The sequence below is a fragment of the Halichoeres trimaculatus genome, unplaced genomic scaffold (assembly GCF_033239565.1).
Source record: "Halichoeres trimaculatus isolate MK-OKI-2021-1 unplaced genomic scaffold, fHalTri1.1 fHalTri1_scaffold_6, whole genome shotgun sequence".
Classification (NCBI taxonomy): domain Eukaryota; kingdom Metazoa; phylum Chordata; class Actinopteri; order Labriformes; family Labridae; genus Halichoeres; species Halichoeres trimaculatus.
Window position 1 is genome coordinate 10,626,999 of NW_027437184.1, and position 26,099 is coordinate 10,653,097.

General features: G+C 41.1%; 3 protein-coding genes across 3 annotated transcripts; 2 read left to right on the forward strand and 1 right to left on the reverse strand.

Moving 5' to 3' along the window:
- Positions 1-714: 714 nt before the first annotated feature.
- Positions 715-5,975, forward strand: cnot8 (CCR4-NOT transcription complex, subunit 8). The gene is made up of 7 exons (XM_074671798.1): positions 715-817; positions 2,819-2,984; positions 3,168-3,361; positions 3,451-3,612; positions 3,702-3,846; positions 4,878-4,988; positions 5,219-5,975. Exons 2-7 carry the CDS (start codon positions 2,868-2,870, stop codon positions 5,345-5,347), a joined length of 858 nt encoding a protein of 285 aa, XP_074527899.1. The 5' UTR covers positions 715-817; positions 2,819-2,867; the 3' UTR covers positions 5,348-5,975.
- Positions 5,976-7,242: 1,267 nt separating this feature from the next.
- gemin5 (gem (nuclear organelle) associated protein 5) lies at positions 7,243-22,718 on the reverse strand. Its single transcript, XM_074671797.1, has 27 exons — positions 22,325-22,718; positions 21,286-21,440; positions 20,516-20,697; positions 20,161-20,411; positions 19,605-19,737; positions 17,855-18,017; positions 17,480-17,692; positions 17,305-17,390; positions 16,480-16,562; positions 14,679-14,815; positions 14,114-14,187; positions 13,664-13,845; positions 13,338-13,477; positions 13,036-13,207; positions 12,751-12,960; positions 12,593-12,649; positions 12,387-12,521; positions 11,942-12,037; positions 11,718-11,855; positions 11,080-11,227; positions 10,855-10,974; positions 10,571-10,781; positions 10,200-10,469; positions 9,944-10,106; positions 8,011-8,479; positions 7,833-7,920; positions 7,243-7,647 (listed from the first exon to the last, which is right to left on the reverse strand). Exons 1-27 carry the CDS (start codon positions 22,464-22,466, stop codon positions 7,495-7,497), a joined length of 4,371 nt encoding a protein of 1,456 aa, XP_074527898.1. The 5' UTR covers positions 22,467-22,718; the 3' UTR covers positions 7,243-7,494.
- Positions 22,719-22,792: 74 nt separating this feature from the next.
- mrpl22 (mitochondrial ribosomal protein L22) lies at positions 22,793-25,758 on the forward strand. The gene is made up of 7 exons (XM_074671799.1): positions 22,793-22,871; positions 22,967-23,009; positions 23,255-23,390; positions 23,482-23,547; positions 24,564-24,641; positions 24,778-24,847; positions 25,460-25,758. The coding sequence occupies exons 1-7, from the start codon at positions 22,847-22,849 to the stop codon at positions 25,666-25,668; spliced, it is 627 nt and encodes a 208-aa protein (XP_074527900.1). The 5' UTR covers positions 22,793-22,846; the 3' UTR covers positions 25,669-25,758.
- The last annotated feature ends 341 nt before the right edge of the window (positions 25,759-26,099 follow it).

Below are 26,099 nucleotides of genomic sequence, written 5' to 3' on the forward strand. Positions count from 1 at the left end.
TCAAAAGTCAGTGTTAGATAGATAGATAGATAGATAGATAGATAGATAGATAGATAGATAGATAGATAGATAGATAGATAGATAGATAGATAGATAGATAGATAGATAGATAGATAGATAGATAGATGTTTAAATACAAGAAGTCAACTTGACTATCACCACCTCCAAATACTCGAGGTTTAAGTTGTTAGAGTATTTTTAAGAACAATCCTGCAGAGAATTACAGGTTTGAAGATTGAACTAATAAATAATTTAAAAATGATTTAATCTCTAAAAAAGGACACCAACTTAGAAACATCTGTGCGTCCTTTCAGCTCTTTTATAGATGCATTGTGTTGAATCTGCAAAATTTATTGTATAGTCAAAGCCCTGTTTTGGAAACCAGTAAGTAAACTTTTTGTATCAGAAAGAAGTGGGAAATTGATGATAAAAAGATGATAAAAAAGATGATAAAAAGCTTTTAGGAAATTGCAATAAATCTACAACATATTTTATATTCGAGTTAAGTGTTTAAGTTATTCTTTTGCTGTAATCATATTAATAATCTGTGCCATCAATTTTTCTAATATTATTTAAATTAGATGTATATATCTTTTTTAATAATTCAGGTGTCCTAAATCCTGATTGAGTGGAAAATCGCTTAAATCGGTTCCTTCGCTTCGTTGTTATTCCAACCCACCAGGTGTCACTCTGTTCACCATATGACCATGAGTCCCAAATATATACCAGGAGAAGAAGAGCAGGCAAAGGAGAAAACGTAGAAGAAGAGAAGAGGCGCTATCGGTTAGCTCCGCAGGCTACGTCGAGGAAATTTGAGGTAAACTTTGTGACTTATGACCTAAAAACACACTTGGAATCAGTCTTATCTGCAGTTTTGGCATCTTTTATATAAGTATAACTGAAAAGGTCATATTGTTTAATTATTGTTTGAGTCCGTGATTTTAGGTTCATCGGTAATGCGAGGATTAGCTTAGCCGTTAGCTGCATCCAGCTCCTCCATCGCTGCTGCGTCGGTTCAGACTTTTACTAATAAATTGAAACTTTACGCTTATTTTTGCCTCTGCGGATGTTTCGTTGCTAAAACCGTATTTCAAAGTCATTCTTTGTCTGTCGTGTAATGCTATTCTAATTGACAGGTTTGACAATGATTAGCCGGGTTATAAACAAAACCAGTTAGCTGCTCGATATTGACCCATGTTGATGTCATGGTAACACAATGGCAGCACATTTACTGGAAACTAAGTTCGGTTTCTCTGTAAGGAGTCATATTTGTAAGTTTGTACTGTGTGATTTCAGTGAAGTGATCAGTCCTTTATAAACTATCTCAGTAGAAGCACCACAATTGCATGCGGCTCGAATAAATTGGGGTAGCACCTGCTATAACGCGTATACTAAGAACAACTTTGACTTGATACTCTTTCTAAACGATTGGGTTTTAATCATTATAGTTTGTTATAGAGTTGTAAAACTGAAGAAGAATCTACAAAACTCTATTTGCTAATGTTTAGAAAACGAATTGGTTATTGCTAAGGCAGGTTCAGCAGCTCTTAAGTTAAAGCTTAAATACAGATTAGGTAAGTCAGTTAAAACTTGTGCTGTCTCTGAATATTGGCATCTTTTGTCATCTGCATTTTTAGTAGGTGTAATGTAAGTTTAAACATAGGTAGTTGCTTCTCAGTGGTTTGATGTGTCTGTTTTTGTTGAATCTGTATAATCTTAACACATTGTGTTACTCTTTGTCTGTGGTCATCAAAGTTGAAGATGCATCAGCAGAGAAACTCTGGTCAACAATCAAGCTGAGAGATAGTTCCAGTACTTGGATGTTGCGTATTTCTCTCTTGAGAGTTGTCACTTTTTTATCCCTTATTTGTGAAGCCATTCAGCAGTACTGCATCATCTTTTGGTGAAGCTGGTGTTCCTTAGTCAAACAACTTCCAAGAATCACATAAAGAGTCATTTCATTTACATTTTTCAGCGCTGGTCCTGAAAGAATTAGCCCCGATATCTGGGAGCAATACAATATTACAACAGTCATTGTTACACCTATACAGAGGTTGAGCGTAACTCAACACCCGCAAGTAACTGGCCAACAATCATGATTGACACAGCTCCCTCAACCCACAGCTGATGTCAGATTTCAGTGAGATGTGCTAACAAAGTGTGTGTGTTGAATCAGAGCATGGAGCTCGGAGACCAGGTGAAAGTTAATACAGGGTCGGAGAGACCTCACAGACACAAGCTGGAGACAGGGGCTATCCGTCGATCTACCAGATTAATATACACCACCCCTGAGGCTGTACAACAACACAACACAAGACTAGAAAAAATTACTGAGTTAGGTTAATTATTATGAAAATGATATTAGGTATCTTGGTTGGTGTACTTTCCTTTACCTAAAGCTGACTCACTTGAAAAAGAAACACATACTTTTAAAGCCCACTTGGTTTGACTTTTCACAAACCCAGTAAGATCCAAATACAGTAAAATAAAAACAACAACCTAAACATAAACAAAATGAAATAACAGCACACAAAGGGTTGTCTCCAAGATCTTAGATTGCCATCATTAAGTTTTTGCAACGCGACATATGTTTGAAACAACTAACTGCTGATAGGCGAATATCTCTTCACTGTGGCTTATGCTGGAAGGGAGCGGTACTCAGGATAAATTTGTGTGTCCCTAATCAGAAGAGATTTTTATTAATCTGATAGTTTCACATTATCAGTGTTGCAAGAAGATTCAAGCACACTCTAACTCCTCTCCATTCTGTCCTAGAGTTGTCCATCTTCATAGTTCTGCCTCTCTTTCACCCCCTCAGGAGCACTGCAGGATTGCTGGGGTTCGAGCTCTCTCCCTAACCTGCCAACATGCCAGCCGCACTTACAGATTCCAGTCAGATAATCTGTGAGGTCTGGGCGAGCAATGTGGAGGAGGAAATGAGGAAAATCCGACAGATTATTCAAAGCTACAACTACATTGCCATGGTGAGAGTTTAGACATTTTGATGTGGATTTGACACAGAGTTTGAGCTACTGAAAATGTCTTACATGAACTTAACATCGGTGAAGTATGAACACTGCAAGAGGGATGTAACTGAGTGTAAAGACAGATCTTTTCAGGAAACATTATAAAAGTGCTGAGATAGTGAAATGTGTTTTTTCTATCAGGACACAGAATTCCCCGGAGTCGTTGTCCGGCCAATCGGTGAATTCCGCAGCACCGTGGACTATCAGTACCAGCTACTTCGATGTAACGTCGACCTCTTAAAGATCATCCAGCTCGGCCTGACGTTTATGAATGAAGAAGGCGACTACCCTCACGGCACGACAACGTGGCAGTTTAACTTCAAATTCAACCTCACGTGAGTGTGCTGCTGCATCTACATTTAGTCTTTTTGTGATTTCTTAAAGTTTACGTTCTAACAAAAGTTTTTTTTAATTGTCTTATTAGAGAAGACATGTACTCACAGGACTCCATAGACCTTCTCCAAAACTCGGGCCTACAGTTTAAAAAACATGAAGAAGAAGGGATCGACACGCTGTACTTTGCTGAACTCCTCATGACGTCTGGGTTGGTGCTGTGTGAAAACGTCAAATGGCTCTCCTTCCACAGGTACGTCAGCGATTCTGGTTCAGTTTTTCAGAGGAAAATCCCAACTCAGAGTATCATGTTTCTTATTTCTTCTCTTCTCTTTTTCTCAGTGGGTACGACTTTGGCTATCTGGTGAAGCTCCTGACAGATGCTCGGCTCCCTGAGGAGGAACACGATTTCTTCCAGATCCTAAACTTGTTCTTTCCTGCGATCTATGACGTCAAGTACTTGATGAAGAGCTGCAAGAACCTGAAGGTACGGAAAGGGTGGAGAACAATGTTTAGAGAGGCGGAAAAGGTGTTGAATGTATCATTTACTCTACAACTCTTGTTGTTGAGTTTAGTTTATTGTTTTGTGGGCAGTCCCCTTTAATTCACTGTACAGTAAAAGAGGCACCTTTAGCCTCTTCAGCTAATTTCCAGCTGTAGTCCCCTGGCCAGTTGGCAGTAGGCACTCTAAAATGAAATGGACAGATATCCCATCTGATGGGGATTAGTGCGTTCACTTTTAGTTGTCAGCAAGATATATTTTAAGGTGGAGTATCTGTTTATATCTGTGAAGGAGTTGGACAGTGAATCACAGGCAGATGTTTTTGTATTTGATAACATCTTCCCCACTCAGCAATTGACAGTTATACAATATAATAGAGTGATGTGAACTGTTAAACTTCTGGTCCAGCACTTTGTGGGTTTTTCTTGTAGAGAGTAGGTAATTGCTTAAATGACAAGCTGCTAGTTGCCAACACCATCCCCTCAAGACTATAAACCTAGGGAAAACACCGAGCCGGATGTATTGTCTTGGTATGCACATATACTATGGTGTTGTCCACATAAATTTGTGTTTTGATGTAAGGGCAAACCAAAGGTAGATAATTAATATATAAAAATAAACACAAGTGGGACAAGTATTGATCCTTGTAGTACCCCTTAAATTGCCCTGCACAAATTAAGAGCTGGTGAAAGTTGTTTTTTTCTCAGAAACACTTATTCAAACTATTCCCAAACCATTTTACTGCCATCAGGGAGGGGTTAAAAGCAGACAATTTGGCAATTAGGACCTGATAGCTGACTGCGTTGAAAGCTTTGGGAAGGTTTAAGAACCACACTGACAACACCTCCCTTGTCAACAAAAGCTCTGACCGTCTCTAAAAAAGAACCAGTTAGCTGTTTCCACAGACAGATTGGCCCTGAAGCCAGACTGCATGGGGTGAAGAGTTAGTAAGGGTTTTGACTTCTCCTACTGTGCTTCATGAGTCGTGCAGCTCTGACTGGTGTGTGTTTCTGCAGGGAGGCTTACAGGAGGTAGCAGACCAGCTGGAGCTGAAGAGGATCGGGCGGCAGCACCAGGCAGGATCTGACTCGCTGCTCACCGGCATGGCTTTCTTCAGGATGAAAGAGGTACAGACATCTTGATGCATCCAAACTCAACTGCTTCAAATGTTTTTCATCTTTTGAATGGCATTGCTTGATTGGATAACATTGGTACAGAAGACTCCAGCTGTATTCATCTGAGAAAATATCTTTACTTCCAGAGGAAATGAAAGAGAAATAACTGCTTGCTTTTTTCTGATAGTTTTTGTGTGTTATAATCTAACTTGTAATTCTTTTTTTTTTTTCATTTTGTTCAGCTTTTCTTTGAAGACAACATTGATGATGCTAAGTATTGTGGGAGATTGTACGGCCTGGGCTCAGGTTCCACCCAGCCCCAGAACGGCATTTCCAGCTCGGGCCAGGAGGAGACAAATAACAAGCACTGACTGAGCACTCAGATCTTCAAGTGGAACACGCACTTGTTTTAAAACCCGACCAGCAGATTTCTCCTCTGACATCCCTCAACACTTAATCCCTGAACGAAGACGAAGACTCAACACCTTTCTTTAAATTCTCGTCCTGACTGGACATCTAATAGACTCGCAGTGAATCCTGGATTCTTCACTGGCTTGCTTATTTCTTTTTTAGTCGCTTTTACTGAGTTAAATCCACATGTTCAGACCGCTTTTTTTAACTTGTTGGACTTTTGTTTTGCAGCATTAGCAACCCCCTCCTTCTTTAAACAGCATGGGACCAGCTCCTGTATCATACTGTGATCTCAGACCAGTCTTCAGTTCGGACTCTCCATCAGCCGGGACTCGCCACTTGTTGCAGGGATTTCATCTTTTAAGTTCATGTTGGAAGGGCCTGTAAATTAAAATGTATAATTTTGATGAAAATAAAATGTTTTAGCTCTTTTCCACTTCCAGAAACTTTTAACAGTGAGCGGCAAAAGTGTGTTCTCTATGCTTGGTTAAGCATGCCATTCAATCAGCAAATACTACTGTGGTTCTGTACGTTCACCGACCAAACCAAACTGTCCAGCGTCAGGTTTACAGATGTTGTGCTTTCTCTTGTTTTTACATTCAACATTGTTTTACAGTTGTATATTAAATTGTTTTGTATTTTGAATGTAAACATTAAGCATTTGATCTTTTTATGAGACATACACCAACACACAGCTACACCAAACAGTAGCTGTGCGCCTAAAGAGTAAAATAGGCCCTGTGTGTGGGCTGTTAATTTCGAGACACAAAGTGAGTTTAAGTGCATAGAAAGGGGATTCAAGACTTAAAACTCCCCTTTGTTCCTCCCTCGCGTTGGTGAGGCCTCAGTAACTTTTGAGGTCAATAAGCTGCTGCAATATATATAAAATGATCCTCCATTCGCTGTTTTTTGACAATCTGAGAATTGAACCACTACAAATGTGTGGTGCATCTCCTTAGGTTGCTGACCACATGTTGAGATGCTAATGTTCACCAGTTTGTCAGTCTACTGTTAGGGAAAAGATGCTCTTTTCTAGGTATAAGAGGCAAATTCAGAATTAAAAGCTATATTGTATTCAGGTGATAATACACTAATTTAAGCAGCTTTATGAATATAATTTTCCATTTCTACCAATTTGCCATCTTATCACAGCTTAAAAACATACAACCTGTTGCAGTGTTAATGCAAATTGGAGCCAAAGCTGAGTGAACCTGTGTGCAGTTTAAGACAGCTGCTGTGTTGCTGAATGAGTTCATTTCTGACAAAGATAACATCGTTGGCCTCTGTGTATCCACTGATCTGCGTTGGAAGGAATTAGCATGAGTAAAAATTGAAATATTTGGGAATAATCATTTGAAAGTTAAAAAAAGAATTGCTTATCAACCGAAAATGTCACAAAATACCTTGCAGTACCTCCACTCCTTATCCCCTTTGGGTTGAAGACCTCTGTCCTAAAGAATGAAATTTAAGTTGGAATCTGATTTTTTCCTCTGAAATCTAGAAAAGTTGATATCATGAGACTCTAATCTCTAAATTCTGGTTTAAAATAAGAATCCTGGCAATTTCATTAATGCCAGAATGCAGAGAAAGTTTAAATTCTGATTTTAATCCACACTTTTGAATCCAAATTTAATGAAAAGTCAGAATTAAAAGTCAGAATTAAACTGCTGGACCTTTCCTGAAAGAAAGAAAAAAAACTTTGGTAAAAATTTATCAAAAACTCTTTTCTTATAATTTCCCTTTCCCAAATGTTAGAAAATAATAAAAGCTAGGCACTTTACAAGTTTTGCAGTAGTTTTAAACCAAGTATGAGCTAATGCTTCCCAGCTCATATTATATCCTTATCCAGACTCATGCTTTGGTTGTAAGTATCTGTGATTAAGCAATTGTCAAATACAGAATCCTTTCAAAATCAAAGGCACATTACTCAGCTGCTTTCCAGCTTCAGGGCAAGGGGGTCCAATGCCTTTCATTGTGTCAGGCTTGTTCAAATGTAAACTCAAACATAGGATGCACAAGTTTAATGTTTCAAAACCAAACTTTTTATATGTCCAACAAAAATCTGTACATGTGAAGTGCTTCTTTCAGTTCAGGGAGGATAAAGAGTTCAGCTAATGAATCGTTGAGAGGCTTTGAGGTGAGCTCCGTGTCTGCAGAGAAGATCTTTGGCCTCTTGTTGGAGCGACTCAGAGACTGACAAAGATCTGCTGATGTGCAGGAGAAGGAGGCAACATTCAACAACTTCTGGGCGAGGATACGTCTGTCAGGAGAAGAATACAGACTATTTATTAATCAAAGCTTTACCAATCAAACTGTCACACTGAAGAATGGTATAACTTCTTTAAATGATGCACTCATCTTTCAGTCACAGTTTAAAGAGAAACGAAAGAAAATTATTTTGTTTCAACATGAAATGAAAAGAAATCTCCAAGCTTTGCGTCGTACCTTGACTGTGTTGGGGGAGTCAGCAAGCTGTTTCTGGAGCTCTGACATCTCAGAGGACAAAGAAAGCAGAGACTCCTGCTCCTCAGGCCTGAAAGATAAAAAATAGATCCTTAAAATAATTCTTCTACAACAAATTCATCTTTCTGAATTCAGCTTTTCATAGCTTCAGAGTCCTCACCGTTTTCCAGCTCCCTTGCTGCCTGGTGTCTCTCCTGTGTCAGCACTCTCCTTAGATGCACCTGTTCCTTCCTCTCCAGGTTGGATTTGTGCACCCTGTGCTCTGTTGTGCCGCAGCACCATGGCTGACAGCCGCTCCTGGACCTCTCTCATTGACCTCTGTGCGGCTTGACAGACAGCGTGAGGCTCAGACAAAAGCACAGACACATCAAAGTCCAATTCACCAGACCTCCTTGTGGAGGAGACTCTCTCCTCTGACTCTGAAACTCCGTTCGTCAGCTCTCCTCCTGGACTGCTGTCGGCTGAGCAAGGGGAACTGTTCTGAGTGGAGGAGGAGGATGAACTCCACCAGAGTTTGTAGAGGAGGTGGTAACTGACAGATGCCTGTAGGCTACCAGCAGCAGCTTTAGATTCTTCTCCTGTGAGACGCAGACTATTGGATTGTTTGCTGCAGAAAACATTGATGTCACCTGAGGAAGAAGACAACAACAAAAAAAAATAACCAAATTCAGAGATAGAGGCATGAAAATGCTGCATAAATTGATCAATACCGACACATTTACATCAAGATAATCTGTTTTCATGAAGTCCAGAAATCCTGCAGTTTTTTCAGAGCTCTTAAAGCCTAAAGCCAATATTTCTTTTAGCCTTTTAAATTCTGTAATTTTGTTGGTGTTTATCAAAGAAAAACAGCAAATCCTCTCCATTACCAAACAAGAGCTTGAGTGTTTTCTTCACGTGCATTAATGAGAAGAATGTCTAATAAATAGTTCTAATATCTAAGTACATGAACACAAAATATTTTATTATCATTCATTAAAAACATTTCACTTCACAACTTCTGTATTCCACTGTCCAAAACAGCTCAATGCTGCTTTTAAAAACTCTTGAAAGGACTGTGAGGAGGATCTGTTTCAAGTGGATTCAAGCAAAAACCTTTTTGCCCAGGGTCTCACCCTTTAAAAGACGTGTGTTTGTTTTAGAAATAAATAGAAATCAGATCTTTCTTTTGTATAACGGCTTGTATGGTGATGACCGTAACATTTGATGGTAAGTAGCTGTCTATATTTAGTACTACCTTTGGCCCGGTGCTATGTGACGTGTCTGTAACATGTCACGTAAATGAATCTCGATTATGTCCTGCCAGTGCTCATCTACCAACTCCAACCTCACCAAGCAGAGCTAACATAGCCTCACTCTACATTTTATTGATAGACTCTTAAGTTTGAACAGTACACTGCAGAAAAACTGCTGCATGTGTAAATGAACATTATCGCAAAGAGCTTAGCCCATGTTTTAGTTCAGTGGTTCTCAAATGGGGGAGAACTACAAGGGGTACTTGACAAATGTTGCCAAAAAAAAGCCAAAAAAGTACGAGAACCCCTGTTTTAGCCTTTAGCCTGTTTTTTTTTAGCCTTTAGCCGGTGTTTCAGCCTTTAGCTTGCGCTTTATTACTCTCCTATTTAGCCTTCTTCTGCTCTTCTGTCCTTTTTGTTGTCATAGAGACTTCAACGTGCTGTAAATCAATCCGGTTCTGTCTGACCCGATCAGGAAGCTGAGAAATAGCATTATAATAACCTATATTGGCGCTGATAACCTCATTTTAAAGTGTGGATTACGATCAGGTATATATCTAGAGGGGACTTTTTTAAGATCACTAAGAAAGTCCTCACAGGGACTTAAAATAGAAACAATTATGTGCTCTTAATTTCATTCTATCTGTGAGACTTTCAAAGAATAAAATCTGGATTTATGTAAATTATCTCAGTACTTTCCCAACCTCCTGAAACAGAAATCTTCTGCACAGGAGTTCATCGAAACAAACGTTAAACACTTTGACACGTTGAACAGTTTAGTTAATCCTCACCTGTTCTTTGCTAAAAAGTGCATTTAGGAATCTTTTTTTAGGAAAAAATCTGAAGCAGCAGACATACCCTGAGGAAAGAGCAGCCTGCAGAGCTCTGTGGACACATAAAAGTGTCCAAAGTCTCTGAACCAAGCCACTGCTTGCCACAGCTCCTTCATCAGCGTATCATCATCATCAGACAGCCAGCTCAGCACCACACGGGTCAGATGGAGGGAGGAGTACAGCAGAACCTGAGACAACAGTAAGACAGCTGTATAAAACTGCTTGGCAGATCAGTTGAACTACATGCACCTGGAAAAACTGAGTGAAAATCAGGTCTGCACCTGTTTGAGAGGAACGTTTGCCGTGGGCGTTGGACTCTCCACAGACTTCAGCTCCTGTAGAAGAGCTTCAGGATGCTGACTTCCTGCTGAGGTTTGTGAAACACCAAACTGCTCCTCCCACACATCCTTCACTCGGTCCTGGAAGCTGAGGTGATGCTCATCTGGTGACGCCCACGGGTGTGTGGATGCGCAGGGAGCGGGAGACACAGCTAAGAAGTCTGAGAGCAACACAGTTAGGAGCTCAGCGACGCAGAGATGCAGCCGGTGGATCTGAAGGAGGACAGGAATCTGTTAGAAATCGTTCACAAACATAAAACTTTTTTTCTTTGCATGCTGCATGTTATTATTCACTGCATTTTTCTGTCACTAACCATCAGGCCGTTATGTGAGGCAAGGACCTCCTGAGCGCTGACCCAGTCCTGATCAGCAGCCAGATCTTTAGCACACCTCAGCGCCAGAGACTGAGCCAGTGCGACCTCTCCTGAGATTCTTGCCAGATGGGCTGCTGTCCTTAGAGAAGAGATGTCATTCTTTCTGGCGATGACTTTAGCAGCGTCGAAACTGGCCCCAGCAGCAAGGTAACTGGAAGAAGAGGGATGGACAGTTAGTTCAGGAACAAGAAAAAGGACTGGAATATGAGTTGACAGCATCTCACCATTTAGCAGCTGCAGAGAAATGTCCGTCTTTCTCCAGCACGGAGGCCCAGCAGGTGTACAGCTCCTTGAGCACCGGCTCATCTGCAGGCAGGCGGGCTTTGACCAGAGCAATCGCCTCCCTGACGTTTAACACAGAGATGTATAGAAGTTTTAAAAAAGCTTTACAAGGAGATGACACAAAAATAGAAACATGAGATCAGATTTCTGATAAAAGCAGAGTAAACCTGTAGAGTTTGTGCGAGCGCAGCAGGTCGATGGCCTCGTACAGCTTGTGAAGGGACAGCAGGTGAGACGCTGCCTTCAGGTACTGCTCCTGCAGACACAGCTGCTTCACAAAGGCCTCCACTGTACGACTCCACACCGTGAAACCAGCTGGAAACAGAACAAGAAAGCATTACCACACAGGACCAAACACAGAGTTCATGTTTGAGTCTGCTCTGTTTCTGTCGATAGCAGAAGGATGAAAACTTTCCAGTTCCTTAAACCAGTTATGGAAAGTCAAATTTGTGTTTTAGAAATCAAGAAAAGATGTGGACTTCAAAAGATTTACCAATCATTTCTTTGTCATTGTGAGATAAAATGTTCAGTTATTGAAAAAAAAAAATCAAATACTGAAATACAAAACCTAGCAGATAAAGAAAAATTTACAGTTGACATGAAAAATATGCACACACATTTTGGCAATGGAAACAGTGTTTAGCTTCATTCAGACGAGTTCTTTGAACACTAAATTCAAACTGTAAACAGCATAAAAGGTTAGTTTTTCCTGCGGTGAGTTGTCAGAAACGATACTTAACCATGGAGTCAGAAAAGAAAACTGTGATCTTAATAAGTGGTATGTTCCTGCTATAAAAGTTCTCACCCATCGGAGCAATGGAGATCAGGTGATCATTCAGCTCTCCTTTCTCCATGGCGAGCTGAAGCGCCCCCTCCAGGTCTCCACTCCACAGCCGCAGGTACACCACAGAGTCGTAGTGACCGGCTTCAATGTGACTCTCCTCTGAGCAACAAAAGAGAAATCTATCTTACTTCTTAAACACATTATGAACTGTACTCTGTGATTTGTGGTTGCGAAGAACAACTTACCCTCTGCCTCAAACATGCGGTACAGACTCTGCCTGTCACAGAAGAGACCCAGATGGATGTGCTCACCCTGGCCAGGGATACAGCCTGCAGGGGGCACTAGAAACCAAAGTAGAGTCAGTATGTGATGTCAAAGAGGAGAGTCCACCTGGTTCTGAGTCAAGGTGAGGGATTCAGTTCTGTTTTCTCCCTTTTTCCCCTTTAATTTGTTATATTTGAGTAAGATTAGGAGCTGGGATCTTTTTTCTGCAGGTATCTGATTTAGTCATGAGGTTTTCTCACTACCTGGTCTAACAGGATTCAATATTTATATTTTGTTTTATCTATAAGAATCATGTCTTTGTGTTTCTAAAATCTTCTCTAGATCTCCTTTGAGTCATGTAAACAGTTAAAACTGAACTTTCAGTGTATTTACAGCACCGTGCAGTTCAACCTCAATGAATCTCACCGTCACTGTGTCTGACTGAAGCCAGGGTAATGCAGTCCTGCAGCAGCTCCTCTTTGGGCCGGTGGTCCATGGAAGTGCTGACAGGCAGCATGGAGCGAGGCTTCTTCTTCTTCTGCAGGTTTGAGTCTAGAAAAACTGAAACACAGACACATAAAGACACTTTGACACAACCAGTTCAGAAACGTTTCCTGTGTTTGAGTACTCACCTGGTTTGTCTTTGCTCTTCGCAGCTGTGGAGGTTTTTCTCTGTGTCTCGAACATTTCTAAAAAAACAAAAAAAAAAAAACAAAAAAAAAAAAACAGAAAAAAATGTCAACAGTGTTCTTGTTTTTAAATCTAATCAGCTGATGTTTTCTGCTGTTACCTGCTGGCGGTAGGGAGCTGCTTGTAGAGCTTATTTCATCCTCCTCATCGTCTCCAGACAGCTGCTGTCCTGTGGATGGTCTCTGGCTAGTTATCAACGCACCATTCATCTCTAAAGCTGCAGCTCCTCCAGCTCCAGACGTCTTCTTGTTCTTCTTCTTCTGCTTAGAGTTACTCTTTGTCTTCTCCTTCAGATCGATCAGCTTCTTCCCTAAAAACATTAACACCTCAGCGTCACAGTCTGTAGGATTAGTTTTGAGGATTTCTGATCAAACCACCACCTCACCTTTGGGTGGCTTTGTGAACTCCTGCTTGGAGACATTCCACTCCTGGGCAGTGAAGTCTTTCCCCCCGGTCCAGACCACATCCGGATCGGTAGGTGACCAGTCCACACTCAGCAGATAACCAATGTGACCGCGATAGTTTGAGAGCGCTTCCTCCTGAAGCACGTCCCAGACCTACAGGAAAACATCCAACAACATAGTTTTAGACTGTAAATGAAGGAATTGACCATCACCAAAAATAAATACACAAAAGGAGTGAAAGCTGCAGCATCTGAAGTTTCTAACTGGTTATCAGAGAACTGACCTGAGCTGTGCCGTCATAAGACACGGTGACCAGTCGGGCCTCGTGGTGCGGGCTCCAGGCCATACTGGTGATCTTGGCTGTGTGACCTGACAGCCTGCGGTACGGCTCAGTTATCACCACGGGGCTCTCTGGAGGATTCTCTGTGCAAAGACAAATAACAATCAAGTGAGTCAATAACTAGAGATTCAACATTTCACACACCTGAGATGTGATATCCAACCTTAAACCTGAAGTTTAACCAAGACAGGTACAGATTCCAAATTACAGTTGAGGAAAAAGCATCTTTTCACGCTGAAGGTTAGAGTGAGTCTGAGTTGTCTTCTCACCTATGATGGAGCGCAGATCATGAATGAAAACGATGGCATTGCTGGAGCCTGAGGCCAGCAGACCATGCAGCTCAGGAGGAGAGCTGAGGTCAGGGTGCCATCGTAACGTGTTGATGATCTTGTGGTGCTGCTGGATGCTGCAGAGAAGCTTCAGGCTGGGAGCTTCATACACATCGATGCAGCTGCAGACAAGAACATGTGTTCAGGAATATGAAGGACTGAAAGTTCATGAAGTAACTGTATGTAAAATATCAGAGTTGTATCTCTTAAATCTGGTCCTCCCTGTATCGTACTCAGGATCCTGAATCACTGCAAGAGTCAGTCTAAGTTCCAGGATGTGACCCGGCTAACAGAGATCAACAGTTCACACTAAAACATCTAATTTTTCTGTCAGAGAACATTTGGTCTCCACAGGCCGGTAAGACGGGTCGAGACCCGACGCTCACTCACCCATCCTCATTGCCGATGGCTACCACTTTCCCATCTGGCTTCCAGCTGAGGTCAGTGTGTGGAGACAGCTTGTGCTGTGGGGGGAAAAGGAGCTCAGCGTCATCACTTATTCAAATCTCCTCCCTTCACGTTCAGACACAGAATCCCTGCAGAGCGAAGCTTTGACCCTCACAGGTCCACGTCTGTGAGCTTCTCGTGTTTGCTCCCCTGCTGCAGGCGCGTTTTGTCAGGTTTACTACATCTGACAGGTGGGCTTTGTGAAGGGTTAGGGGATGCTGAGAGAATATAAATTCTCATGTCTAATACTGTCTGTTCTTTAACTCAAAGAAAACTGGATTAAACTACATTAGAACATGAAATCTCCAAAGCACTGCGCTGTCACTGGATTATTCACCTGAATCTATGATGCAGCAGCAGCAAAACATCCTTTATTGCTTTACTGATGGGCAAGAAATCAGATAAACATGCAGCCCTGTCAGAGGATGGTTAACACTACTAAAGCAGGATAAAACAGAACTAAGCCACAAATGACAGAAGTTGAAATAATTTCATCAACATGTCACACCTTGATGTTGTTTGTGTCTCTGATCAGCCTGTCTATGTCCGATGCCTCTCCGCTCAGCTTCGATGGGTCATGCTGCAGGATGACGCCTTCTCCCGCACAGGTGTAGAGACTGTAAGACGGTTTTCCTTCGGCTACACCTGAACATCACAAACACACACACACAAAAACTAGATAAGCACTAAGACAGTGCAGACCAAGCATATTGTTTTGTCACCAACACTTTAGCCCTACTTTAATGTTATACTCCCTTTCAGCAGACTGTCTGCTACAACTTGGTGTTAGCTGCAGGCTTGTACGATAATTTATTACCTGACAGTGTTGAAAATGATGATGACCCAGTACATATTACATATTCCAGATCTTAGTATCCATAATATTCCCAGGATCTGGATTGTACTTTTACATCTGTCAGAAATTATGGTGACCTTGTCTTGTATTCTTTTGCGAAGCAATCCAACCATTTATTGTGGAGTTATATACACATATGGTGAAAACAGCCCTATCTTACAATGATAAAGAACCCTTAAAAAAATCCTGTATCCAGATGATGATTCAGATCACCTCCAAAAATTAAACACTTCTTTCGTATCCTATTTTAAACATTTCCTGAAAATTTCATCAAGATCCATTCGTTACTGTTTGAGTTGTGTTTTTCACTGACAAATTGACAAACTAACTCTCCAAAAACATTACCTCCTTGGCGGAGCTAACAATCAAATATAGAGACCGTTTACTGACAAAATAAGTCATTTCAGTGGCTTGAATCAGCTGCCACTTTTAAATTTTGGTCTGAGAACTATCTTCTTTCCTGTTTAAGTGATTGTACATGGACTACTACTGAGCCTGCAGCTCACCAAAACTGGAAGACAGAACCTGAGTTCTTCTACAAATAAAAAAAGTGAGGCTCATTGATTTTAAAGTAAGGATGTAAGCGTTAAATTGCGCTTCTGTAAGTTGTGCTAAAGACACCAAAAGTCAAAATCCTTTCATTCCTTTTATCTCCAGCAGTTTGCATCAGGTTTATCAAATCTACAGCCAAACCAAACATCACTGATCATCAAGAGCCTAGAGAATCTGCTGGTGGTACATTTGGTTTTAACTTTTACAGCTAGGAAGAAGCAGGCTTTAGTCTGTAAATCTGTATCAATAGCTGGCTGCATGTATGTTATTGATGCTGGAGCTTGCATGGAGCCTCAGCATTCAGTGTCGACCATGTTTGATAACCTTAAAGACCGGTAACAGTTAAGGGATGTGGGAAAGCGAACATGTATCAAGTTGACTTATAAATAGAGATATTTTTTCTCTCTACTCTGCTCGTTCACTAAAGCTGTGATGACTCAGCACTTACAGGATGCCTGTTTCCTTCACACACCTGTAATGAGTCATAATGCCGATCTGCACCAATGAGATCGCAGAGCTCCACCGGTGTCTCTGCTGTTAAGCACATTATCATCTCCTTTCCTTCATTTAGGAGCCTCAGCACATTGTTGACGTGGAATTACATTTACAGCTTTGAAGCCGAGTGAGTGAAACACTAATCAGAGCGTCATCTGCCAACAGCTGCTGAAATTAACTTCCTGCGTCCTGATTCCCCCACCAGAAGCTGAGAGGGGGAGGTGAGCACCGAGTGTTTTCTCAGCTCATTTAATTACAGACTCCATTATAAACGGGCACGTTAAGATGCTCTGGCTGCTTTTTTTGCTGACTGGCTAGTTCTTCAGCATCCCACCCCTGTGTTTCTGCTGGGTCAGAGCATTCAGTGCAGACAGCAGCCCCTGCTAAGAGTTCATTAGGAACTTACCAAATGACATCGGGGGGACTGGGGGTCCCCAGGCCAGCGTATACACGGTTTTCCTGTGATAGGAGCTCGATATCTGGGGCGGCCTGGGAGGAAACAGAGCAGAACAAAAGTCTGATTCAGGGAAAGATGTAAAGGAGATGACTGCAGGAGAAGACGACCAGGGGGCGTCGAGGGGATTAAGACGAGACCACCAGCAAAAGGAGCAAACGAGGGTCTAAATATTTGCGTCTCAGAGGGGCCAAACCTCAGTCAGGTTAAAAGTTATCTTTGAATAATAATTACATGCAATTCTACTTTCTTTAAACTGAAGTCACATGGTGTTTCATACTTACTTACTTACATAAGATCAGACCCTAATAAATGAACTAGAGGGTGCACTGATCACAATTTCCTGGCCGATCACTGATCTTTATAAAGCCTGACCAGCGGATACAGATTTGGGCCAATACCGATTTTTATTTTTTATAACTGACAGCGTAAACCTTCAATGTTCCATTCTTATTCGTTGAAAATCATTGAACAATACCTGTGAAACAATAAAATCTTAATGTTTTCACTTAACCAACCAATACAGTGTCCTGAGTTTTAGATGTCAGAGCAAAAGGCAACAATGGCTGGCTGTCAGACCTTCTCAGAGGTATATAAGATCAGTGTCATAAATAAGGATGGGCCAATCATTGATCCCCCAAAATTAAGGAAATCGGCATCGATCAATCAGATCATGTCTGAAATGAATGCTTGGTAAATCATCCCAAATATAAAAAATGAATACTCCTGAATTTCCTCTTGGGGGTAAATAAAGTATATTCTGCTCTATTCTCTTACTTGTTTGAGAAGACGTCATAGATCCCGACTTTTCCATCATCCGTTCCAAAAGCCAGAGAACCCTCTCTCTTAGGATGCCACGCCAGCTGCAGACAGGAGGACAGACACTCAGGTGACATAATCACACGAATAAAAGGATGGAAAGTGTTTTCGGATTCTGAATGAAACCTCTCACCGCTGTCACTTTGGACTTGATGCCCTGCCAGAAGGAGCGGGTGTCGTACTGATTCTGGGTGGACAGCGTGTTCCACACCCTGATCATGTTGTCCCCCACGCCCAGCGCCAGACACCCAACACCCACAGGAGAGAAAGTGAGGGCGTAGACGAAACCACCCAGCGTGGGCAGAGTCCAGAGGCAGTCTAAAGAGGACAGGTCCCAGCATTTTATCTGGAAACAGAAAAAAACAACAAAAATAAAGTCTAACAATCACTGATTCCTGCTTCATAGAACTTCTGACCTCCTGAGAGAGACAGTCTGACAAACAAAAAGCTGTTGACCGATGATGTTTACTTCTTTAATGACACATCAGATCAGAGAGCGGTAACTGACCTCTCTGTCCATGGAGGTGCTGATCAGCAGCTCTCTGTCCTGCAGACAGACTGAGCTCATGTTGAAGACAATCCTGTTGTGATTCTGACCCTCTGAAGACGTCCCCAACAGAGTCCACCTCTGCTTTCCGGCCCGGGTCAGGTCCCACATCACCAACTCACCACTGACCACACATACACAAATAAACACACATGTTTCTAAAGAAGAGGCTCTCTAACAAAGAAGTCAAAATAAGTTAGTATAGACACAGGCAAAGAGTCAAATATGGATCAAATCCCCCAAACACAGACAGTGGTGAAACTTTGAAGTTAATTTTGAATAAAGGATACATGAATAAAGTTAATAAGTTCTATAAATGGAGATACTGAAACTATGGTGGTTTCAACATCTTAAGGGGGCTGTGAAGAGTTTGAAAGTGATCGTGAAAAAGTCTCCCTTCTAGATATATGCCTGACCATAATCCACTCTTTACTTTACTCTTTTTTTTTTTTGAGAAGAGATAAAACACAGAGATCAGTGTTTTTCTCTGCTGACAACCAATTCTGTGATTAATTTTGTAGTGATGGTGGACACAGGAGTCTAACTGTCATACAGAAAAATGACAGAAGAGCAGAAGAAAAATAAATGGGAGAGTGATACAGCCTAAGCTGAAGGCTGGCTGTATCACTCTATAACACAGGGGCTGAACTGTTTGTGATAATGTTTGTTCCAGCCCACATCCAGCAGTTATTCTGCAGTGGTCTGTTCAAACTTGAGAGTCTATCAATAAAATGAAGAGTGAGGTTACGTTAGCTCTGCTTGGTAGATGACTGGCAGGACATAGCTAACCAGGATTTAGTAACGTTACACATTATGGATATGTCTTAGAGCACGGAGCCGCCAGCTGCGCTAAATATAGACTACTAAACTACTTACAAACTGACAGTGTTTACTTGCTGTCACGTTAGCCTATAAATATGTCAGAGCACCGGGCTGCCGATGTCACTAACATATAGCTGGCTACTACGTTTGCTTGATGTCACGTTTCAAACCGTAGCGCTATGTAACTGTGCTGATACCTTACCTCTGTGCATTGTATCCAGTATAAAGTTGTCTTGAACAAAGAAAATTTGTTTTGATCCAATCTCCATTTGATTCCAAAACAAACACACACCTCACTAAAAGTGATTTATGACAGTGTGCAGAGACCCCGGACCACAAGGTGGCGAGAGAATGCAAGTAAAACAGATCCTTCTCATAGCATCTTTAACTAAAACTCTCAATAATCTTCATCAGCTTTCATCAACCACTATAAAACCAAGGCTCCTTTTCTTAAGAACTATTTATAGAGAACAATATTTTTATTAGAAATTATCTTCTATCTGTCTTAATGTGATTTTTTTATTTCAAAAGTCTAGAAATCTGAGGACCTGAATACTGAGATAAAAGTCAGACTTCAGATTTTATGTACAGAATTCTCACTTTGATCTCAGAATAAAAAAAGAATCATAGGTTAGGTTATTTTTAAAAAAGAAAATTGTCTGACAACCTAAACTTTGTTTTTCATTGCCACTAATCCTTTGCTAATGATTCTCTGCAAAAATCAGATGTTGCAATAAAAGCAGCAAAAGTACTGATCATTTTGGGTCAGGAGTGCAACCAGTCACGTGTTTTCAGCATTCTTGAAAAAAAGTTTGGGTTTGGGTGTTTTCATGTTTGATCAGGGCTCCACTGCTGCTGTATCGATGAGTCGTCAAATCAGTGTGTGTACCTGAAGCAGCTGGACACCAGCTGTGTGGGTCGTCCCTTCGGCCAGTGGACATGGAGCCAGAGTCTCTCTTTGACGCCAGGGTCAACTGCAGAGCCTCTTTTCTTTATGAACGGCAGCTTCAGGGTCGTCACACCTGCAAAGAGACATGGTAACTTAGTTCCATCTTTTAATTTCAAGTTATTATCTTCTCGTAAAATGTTGCACAGTTCAAATTCCACACACAGGACCTAGGCAAGCCTTTTAATGATTTGTTTTTCACTTGTGACAGAAAAGTAGACAGGAAAACATAAATCACCACTGATTTTCTAAAAACATTGAGGTGAAAGCTCCTGTTATGATTTTTTAACTGGTTTTGAAACAGACTAGAAATACTGGAGAGGCCTCAAGGTGATCAACAAAAGCAATCAGGAGGATAAGACAATCATTGAAAATGTCTTTTTTTTTTGTAATAAACAGCCCTTTTTTCTTCTGACTTTCAAAAGAGGGCAGGACAAGATTTTAGGTAAAACAATCAAGATCAGCAGATCCTCCCAGCATCCTCAGCTCAGTCTCTCACCTTTCCCCTTGGCTGAGCTCCAGATCCTCACTGTCTGGTCTTTGCTCCCTGATGCCAGGTAGCAGCCCTTCTCTTCTCCTGTAGGCCCCCATGTGATGCCTTCACTGTCCTCTGGTCTGCTGTAGAGGGCCTCCTCACCAATCACTGGTGACCACGCCAATGAGTGGATCTCATCGTCGTGCCCTCTGAGACGGTGCGTCACCTCACCTTTCTTACTCACGTCTATCAGAACGATCATCCCATCTTTGTACCTGAGACACAGAAACAACAGAACTTTCACGCACACTGAAAGCTCTGGGTGTCTGCTGTCTCAGTCCTTCACAGGGCAGAGATGCACTTGGATTTATTTTCTCACCCCACAGCCACAGAGCTCCAGGTGTGTGGGGAGCAGCTGAGGCAGAAGATGGTTCTGGGCTCAGGGAAGAAGCTGGCAATGTCCCCTGTGTTGAACCAATGACAGACCACGATGCCTTTCTCATCCCCTGATACAACTAGGTTTTTATCCACTGGAGACCAGTGCAGAGCTGTGACTGACGTCTGTTTGGAGAGAAAAAATGAGATCCTTCATTAGTCTTTATAAAGTAGAAACAATCAAACATTAAAAGGTTTACAAAATATCTGGTGGTTTTACGCTTCATTCATGTCACGCCAACAATCCACGTCCATCATTTTGCTCATTTATCCTGAGATTTTGATCCATTTGTGTCCTGAATACGCCATCATTCAAAGCTTCACCTTCATGTCAGGGTTTGACTTTTACTTTTCAGAACAAATCACAGAAAATGATCCCCTGAAGGCATCATTTGAAGCAAATAATAGGAAGCATATACACAACGCCCTCTCTAACCTTCACAACTGTTTTAAAATCGCCCTCCAGGGACTCTCTGGATTGTTGAAATGTGTGCTGTTTGTCGACCTGCAGAGGAAAAATGTTCCACACATCCTATCTTGCTCTGATTGGTAATTCTCTCCCTTTAGGATGAGTCTGCAAACCATTTTGGCAGGACACAGCTTAGTCTGGCTTCAGCCTGCAGAGGGCATTAATGTGTTGTGGAAACTATACTCATAAAAACTAATGATTTTTTTGCTGCATTTTCCTAACCAAACAGAGAAGTTGTCTCCCACCTGATGAGCTTTATCTTCCCGTATTAGACTCCTGTTGTCTGAGTCCCAGAAACAAACACTCCCGTCGGTGGATGAGCTGACACAGAGGTGACTCTGGCCAGGATGATGACAGAAAGAAAAGCCGGACACAAAGTCTTTATGGCCCACAAGCTCACCTGGAGAACACACACAAAAAAGGAAACAAGGTTCTAACACACAGCAGAGACAGAACATGACCAAAGTGTAAGGTGTTGGCAAGATCAAACTCTGGGTTCATTTCTTTGAGTCATGGTTTTCAGAGCTGCAGCAATACGTCAATCAATCCATCATTAGTTCTGTCATTTTGCAAGAATAAACGTCTTGTTATCTAACTCCCATTTGCTCTGAACTTCCTCATCATCTGTTTTGATAATTTAGATCTGCATTAGATTCAGCAAAGAAGGAAGTATTCTTTTTTCTCTATGGGGTCTGTAGTTAAAATTTGGCTATGCAATGCAGGTACATTGACAATAACTCTCACACAACACACACACAAACTGAGGGATCAATGGCATACTATAAGCAGATTTTGGCTTTCAGCCCTGCTGTAGCCTTGAGAAACTGAAATAGTATTTCTTGCTATTAATGGTTGCTTTAGTTAATGTTTTGGTATCTATTGAATGATTAAATATTACATTTTTGACCTTATAAATATAATTATATTTCTAACTATCTAAAAAAAAGTGTTAGAGTGTTAATGTAACATGCAGTTTATGGTTGGAAATGTGCATAAATTTGGAAAGCTTTAGGTTAATTGAAACGTCTAAGGATGCTTACTAAATAGGAGGGGTTTGTTGCTAATATTAGGGATGAAGTCCGCAGAGATCAACTGGAGACAAAAAGGTAAGTTTATGGCACACTTTACAGGCTGTGATCACCACACCTGATGCTGTGAGCACCCTAAATGAGCCAAATGTATTTTTCCCAGCAGTGTAACATAACTTTAACTTCTCTGTAGCCTGATGTGGGAATATTAGAGAGACTGCTGAGTGTGTACTCAGCCTAGTGTCAACAGACTCACCTCGGACCCTGCAAGAAGATGCAGACACGTCAATCAGAAAGACGTTGTTTTTGGCTCCTACCCCTAACAACCCGCTGCTGCTGATGTCACTGCAGCGAGAGCAGTACCAGTTAGGGGAGGCGGGAAGCGACCTTTGATGCATGATGAGTCTGAATGTTAAAATCCGTTTTCTTATCTAACAAAGTCAGTGAAATCAGAGAAGTAATCCTCACATGGCTCCTCTCCTGTCGTAGGAACTACACCCACAGCCGTACGGCCAGCGTGGTGTCGAAAATCTTACCGGTGCTCACCACGGAGTCCCAGTTAGGTCAAAAATATGACGGGTTCGCCTCCTCTGGCTATATTGTACTTATATACTTCCATGAAAATAAGAAGTTAAGCAATATACGATCAAAAATAACCTTTAGAAAAAAAACTGACGCTTGTTCGGTCAAATACAATTTATGAAAACATCTTTTTTTTTTTCCAGCACTGTAAACAATGTTACCGCAAAGCGACTAGTATGTGCCGTAAAAATGCAACATGGCGACCGCAATGACAGGACGAGGTAAGAGACTGATCGCATTCAAGTCAGAAATCGCTTAAAACATGAAAATTATCCCGTCAAATCACGGTTTACTAAATTTATATGTTTATTTTCAGGGATGGCTCTCATTAGGAGTATTCACGGGGCTCTATATTCAAGGTGAGTCAGTAAATTGAAGCATCCATGCCCACGCATTTTTCCTGCAGAAGGACAAATTATTCTGACAGCTTTAGCTCACGAAATGAATCATTTACTTAATTGATTAAGCTACCGAACTCACTCATATTCTGTTTTCCTATCCTATGTAAGTCTATGTCTCGTAATACGCAGTAAGCTTTGGTGTTCGAGCTGATGTGGGTGGATTCATACAGATCATTGGCTTTTCTCCTTGCACATCCCTCCAGGTTACAGGTCCTAGGTGGTGGCCCCCAGCAGCTCTCATGTCTTCACACCAGCAGCTCCCTGGACTCAAAGCACTGGGAGAAGAACAACCGGATTGTGTATCCACCTCAGCTTCCAGATGAGCCCCGCAGACCAGCAGTGAGTTCTCTACCTCAGTGTAACTTTGGTCATATGGCATGTTAAGAGACCAAGATCAGACATCTTCATCTGTTTTTTTTTTCCTCTTTAGGAAGTTTACCACAGCAGGAGGCAGATCAAGTACAGCAAAGACAAGATGTGGTACCTGGCTAAAATGGTAAGACTGACTTTCAGTTGTCCTGTCCTTGAGTAACTGACTGACACTGAGCTGTAAATCTATTGACAAATGACAGTTATTTGCTGCACCAACCACATTTAATTGTTAAACCTATTCTTGCTATAATGGCATTGAATCACATGAGTCAGCAGCTTTGAAATAAATAAATGGATCATATCGTCTTACTGTTGTTGAACTACTCATATATTCACATTATGAAAAGCTTGCATAAATTATGGTTGTGAAGTCTTGTGTGGTTCTGTCACTGAGTACCATATCAGTAAAAGCACAGGCCCTGTAAAGAAAATTTGGATAATATACGTGTACATTTAATGACATGAGCTGTATTTGGCAGAATGAAGTTGACACTATCAGAAGTCAGCTGGTATATTCAGCCACGGGGAGAAACCATATTGTCTCTACCCCTGTTAAAACACCAGAACCTCCACATAAAAGCTTTTCTACAGGTGCACTCCAAGAAGAATAGAATAGACAATATTGGCAATTGCAGCTGCAGGACAGTACATTGTATGTTTTTTTTTTTCTGTAATGCTTCTTTAATCTTCTTTTTAAACTTAAGAATAAATAAATAAAGATGCAACCTCAAAATAAAAGAGCAAACTTTATACAAAGAGTGCAAACAAATTAAAGGAACAAACACTTTCTGGATTATAAAAGAAGGCCACTGTTAAAAAAGTGACGTTCTAATGAATACAGTGGATATGATCACTCAACTTATTAACATTTCATAAATTATAGCAAAGAGCCCCCCAAAAGCTCTGGGAATGTTTGTAATGAATTTTCCCTGAAAGAGACCACATTTCAACACATTTGAAGACGTGTTTTATTTAGTTTTGATCCTCTGAACTTACCTGACACTCCAATTAGATAGCATATATATTCATGCATAATACTCTCCTCTTGGCCTAATAGACTCAAAGTTTTGCATTCAATTTTGCCCTAAGAGGTGGTCTATAATGCTGTTTATCCATCTCACTGTTTGTTTTCTTTCACAGATCAGAGGAATGAGCATAGATCAGGCGATCGCACAGCTTGAGTTTAATGACAAGAAAGGAGCAAAGATCATGAAAGAGGTTTGTAGCTGTAGACCAACACTCAAGTGTTTGAAGATATTGAAGACAGCAATCTGATGGCCAGTACCTCTTCTATTTCTCATTGAGGTTGCTGTCATTCTAAGTAACAGTATCGTTTGGTTTTTCCCTTCCTCAGGTTCTGCTGGAAGCTCAGGAGATGGCGGTCAAAAACCACAATGTAGAGTACAAATCCAACCTGTATGTAGGTAAGTGTCTGCACTACTGGTCGGTTTTTATGTGTACAAATCTACACATTATTGACTCCATATGACCTCCTGGTGACGAAGTAACGAAATAGTGAAGTCTGCTTAGGATGGAGGTGAGGGATTGACCAGTTTTTGCCACAAAAAAGGAATGAAAAAAGATACCAACAAAAGAGAATCTAAATTTAAGGCTTCAAAATGTTTCTGTATCTTATGGTGATATGCATTTTTAAATTTTATCCTTAGACTGGATTGTTCTTCAGACTTCACATCTTTTACTGAACAAAAATGTGTTTTCCATCATATCTAGCAGCTATGACAGTAAGATAAAAAATATTACAGTGGTTGAGATGACCTTTAACAAGAAGAAAAGCAGGCAATACAAACTTTCCTGAAGCTGTAGAATTCTTTTCAAGTTCACATGCTGCTCAGAGTAATCTTTGTGCACTCACAGACACTATTACAGATAAGCCACGCTCTGCACAATCTCTTGGTACCAAAACCAGTTTCCATTTAAAGCTACCTCAACAAATTAGATGAGTTAAGCTGTACCTTATCTCTCTTGCTCTCTCTCCCTCTTTAATCACTCCATCCCATCCTGCACATGTCCTCCAGCTGAGTCCTTCTCCGGCAAAGGGATGTACCTGAAACGGATTCGTTATCACGGCCGCGGCATGTTTGGCATCATGGACAAAGTTAACTGTCACTATTTTGTGAAGTTGGTGGAGGGTCCACCACCAGCAAAAGAGGAGAGGACGAGCTTTGACCAGGCTAAAGAGTACGTCCAAGGACTGAAGAACAGAACCATCATTCATGGACTGTAGAGCGTCTGATAGGAGAGTATTTCATGTCTTTTTATTGTCTCTGTGTTTGCGTCCCTGAGATTTGTAAATAAATAAGAGAATGAGTAATGAGTTTGTAGTGGTGGGCTCATTTTAAAGAAAAAAACTTGAATTTGTTTTTGTATGATTTTGTAAAGAGCCCATAAACACAATATTTAGGCCCATAATGTCCAAAAATGTAAGCAGCATTACCCTAACAGTTGATATGAACTGAAGTACCACCATTAAAGCAAGGTTTTGAGACGGCATGTTGATGACAAAGAGGAGCCAGAGCAGCCCCTGGTTACTAACTGGGGGTGAAGACACCTGCTCGGACAGAAAAAAAATTCAATTTTACATTCTTTAAAGATACTGTAAAGAGGATTGCAGTGTGTGGATTGCAGTGACACCTTTTAGCTCAGAGTCACATTGAC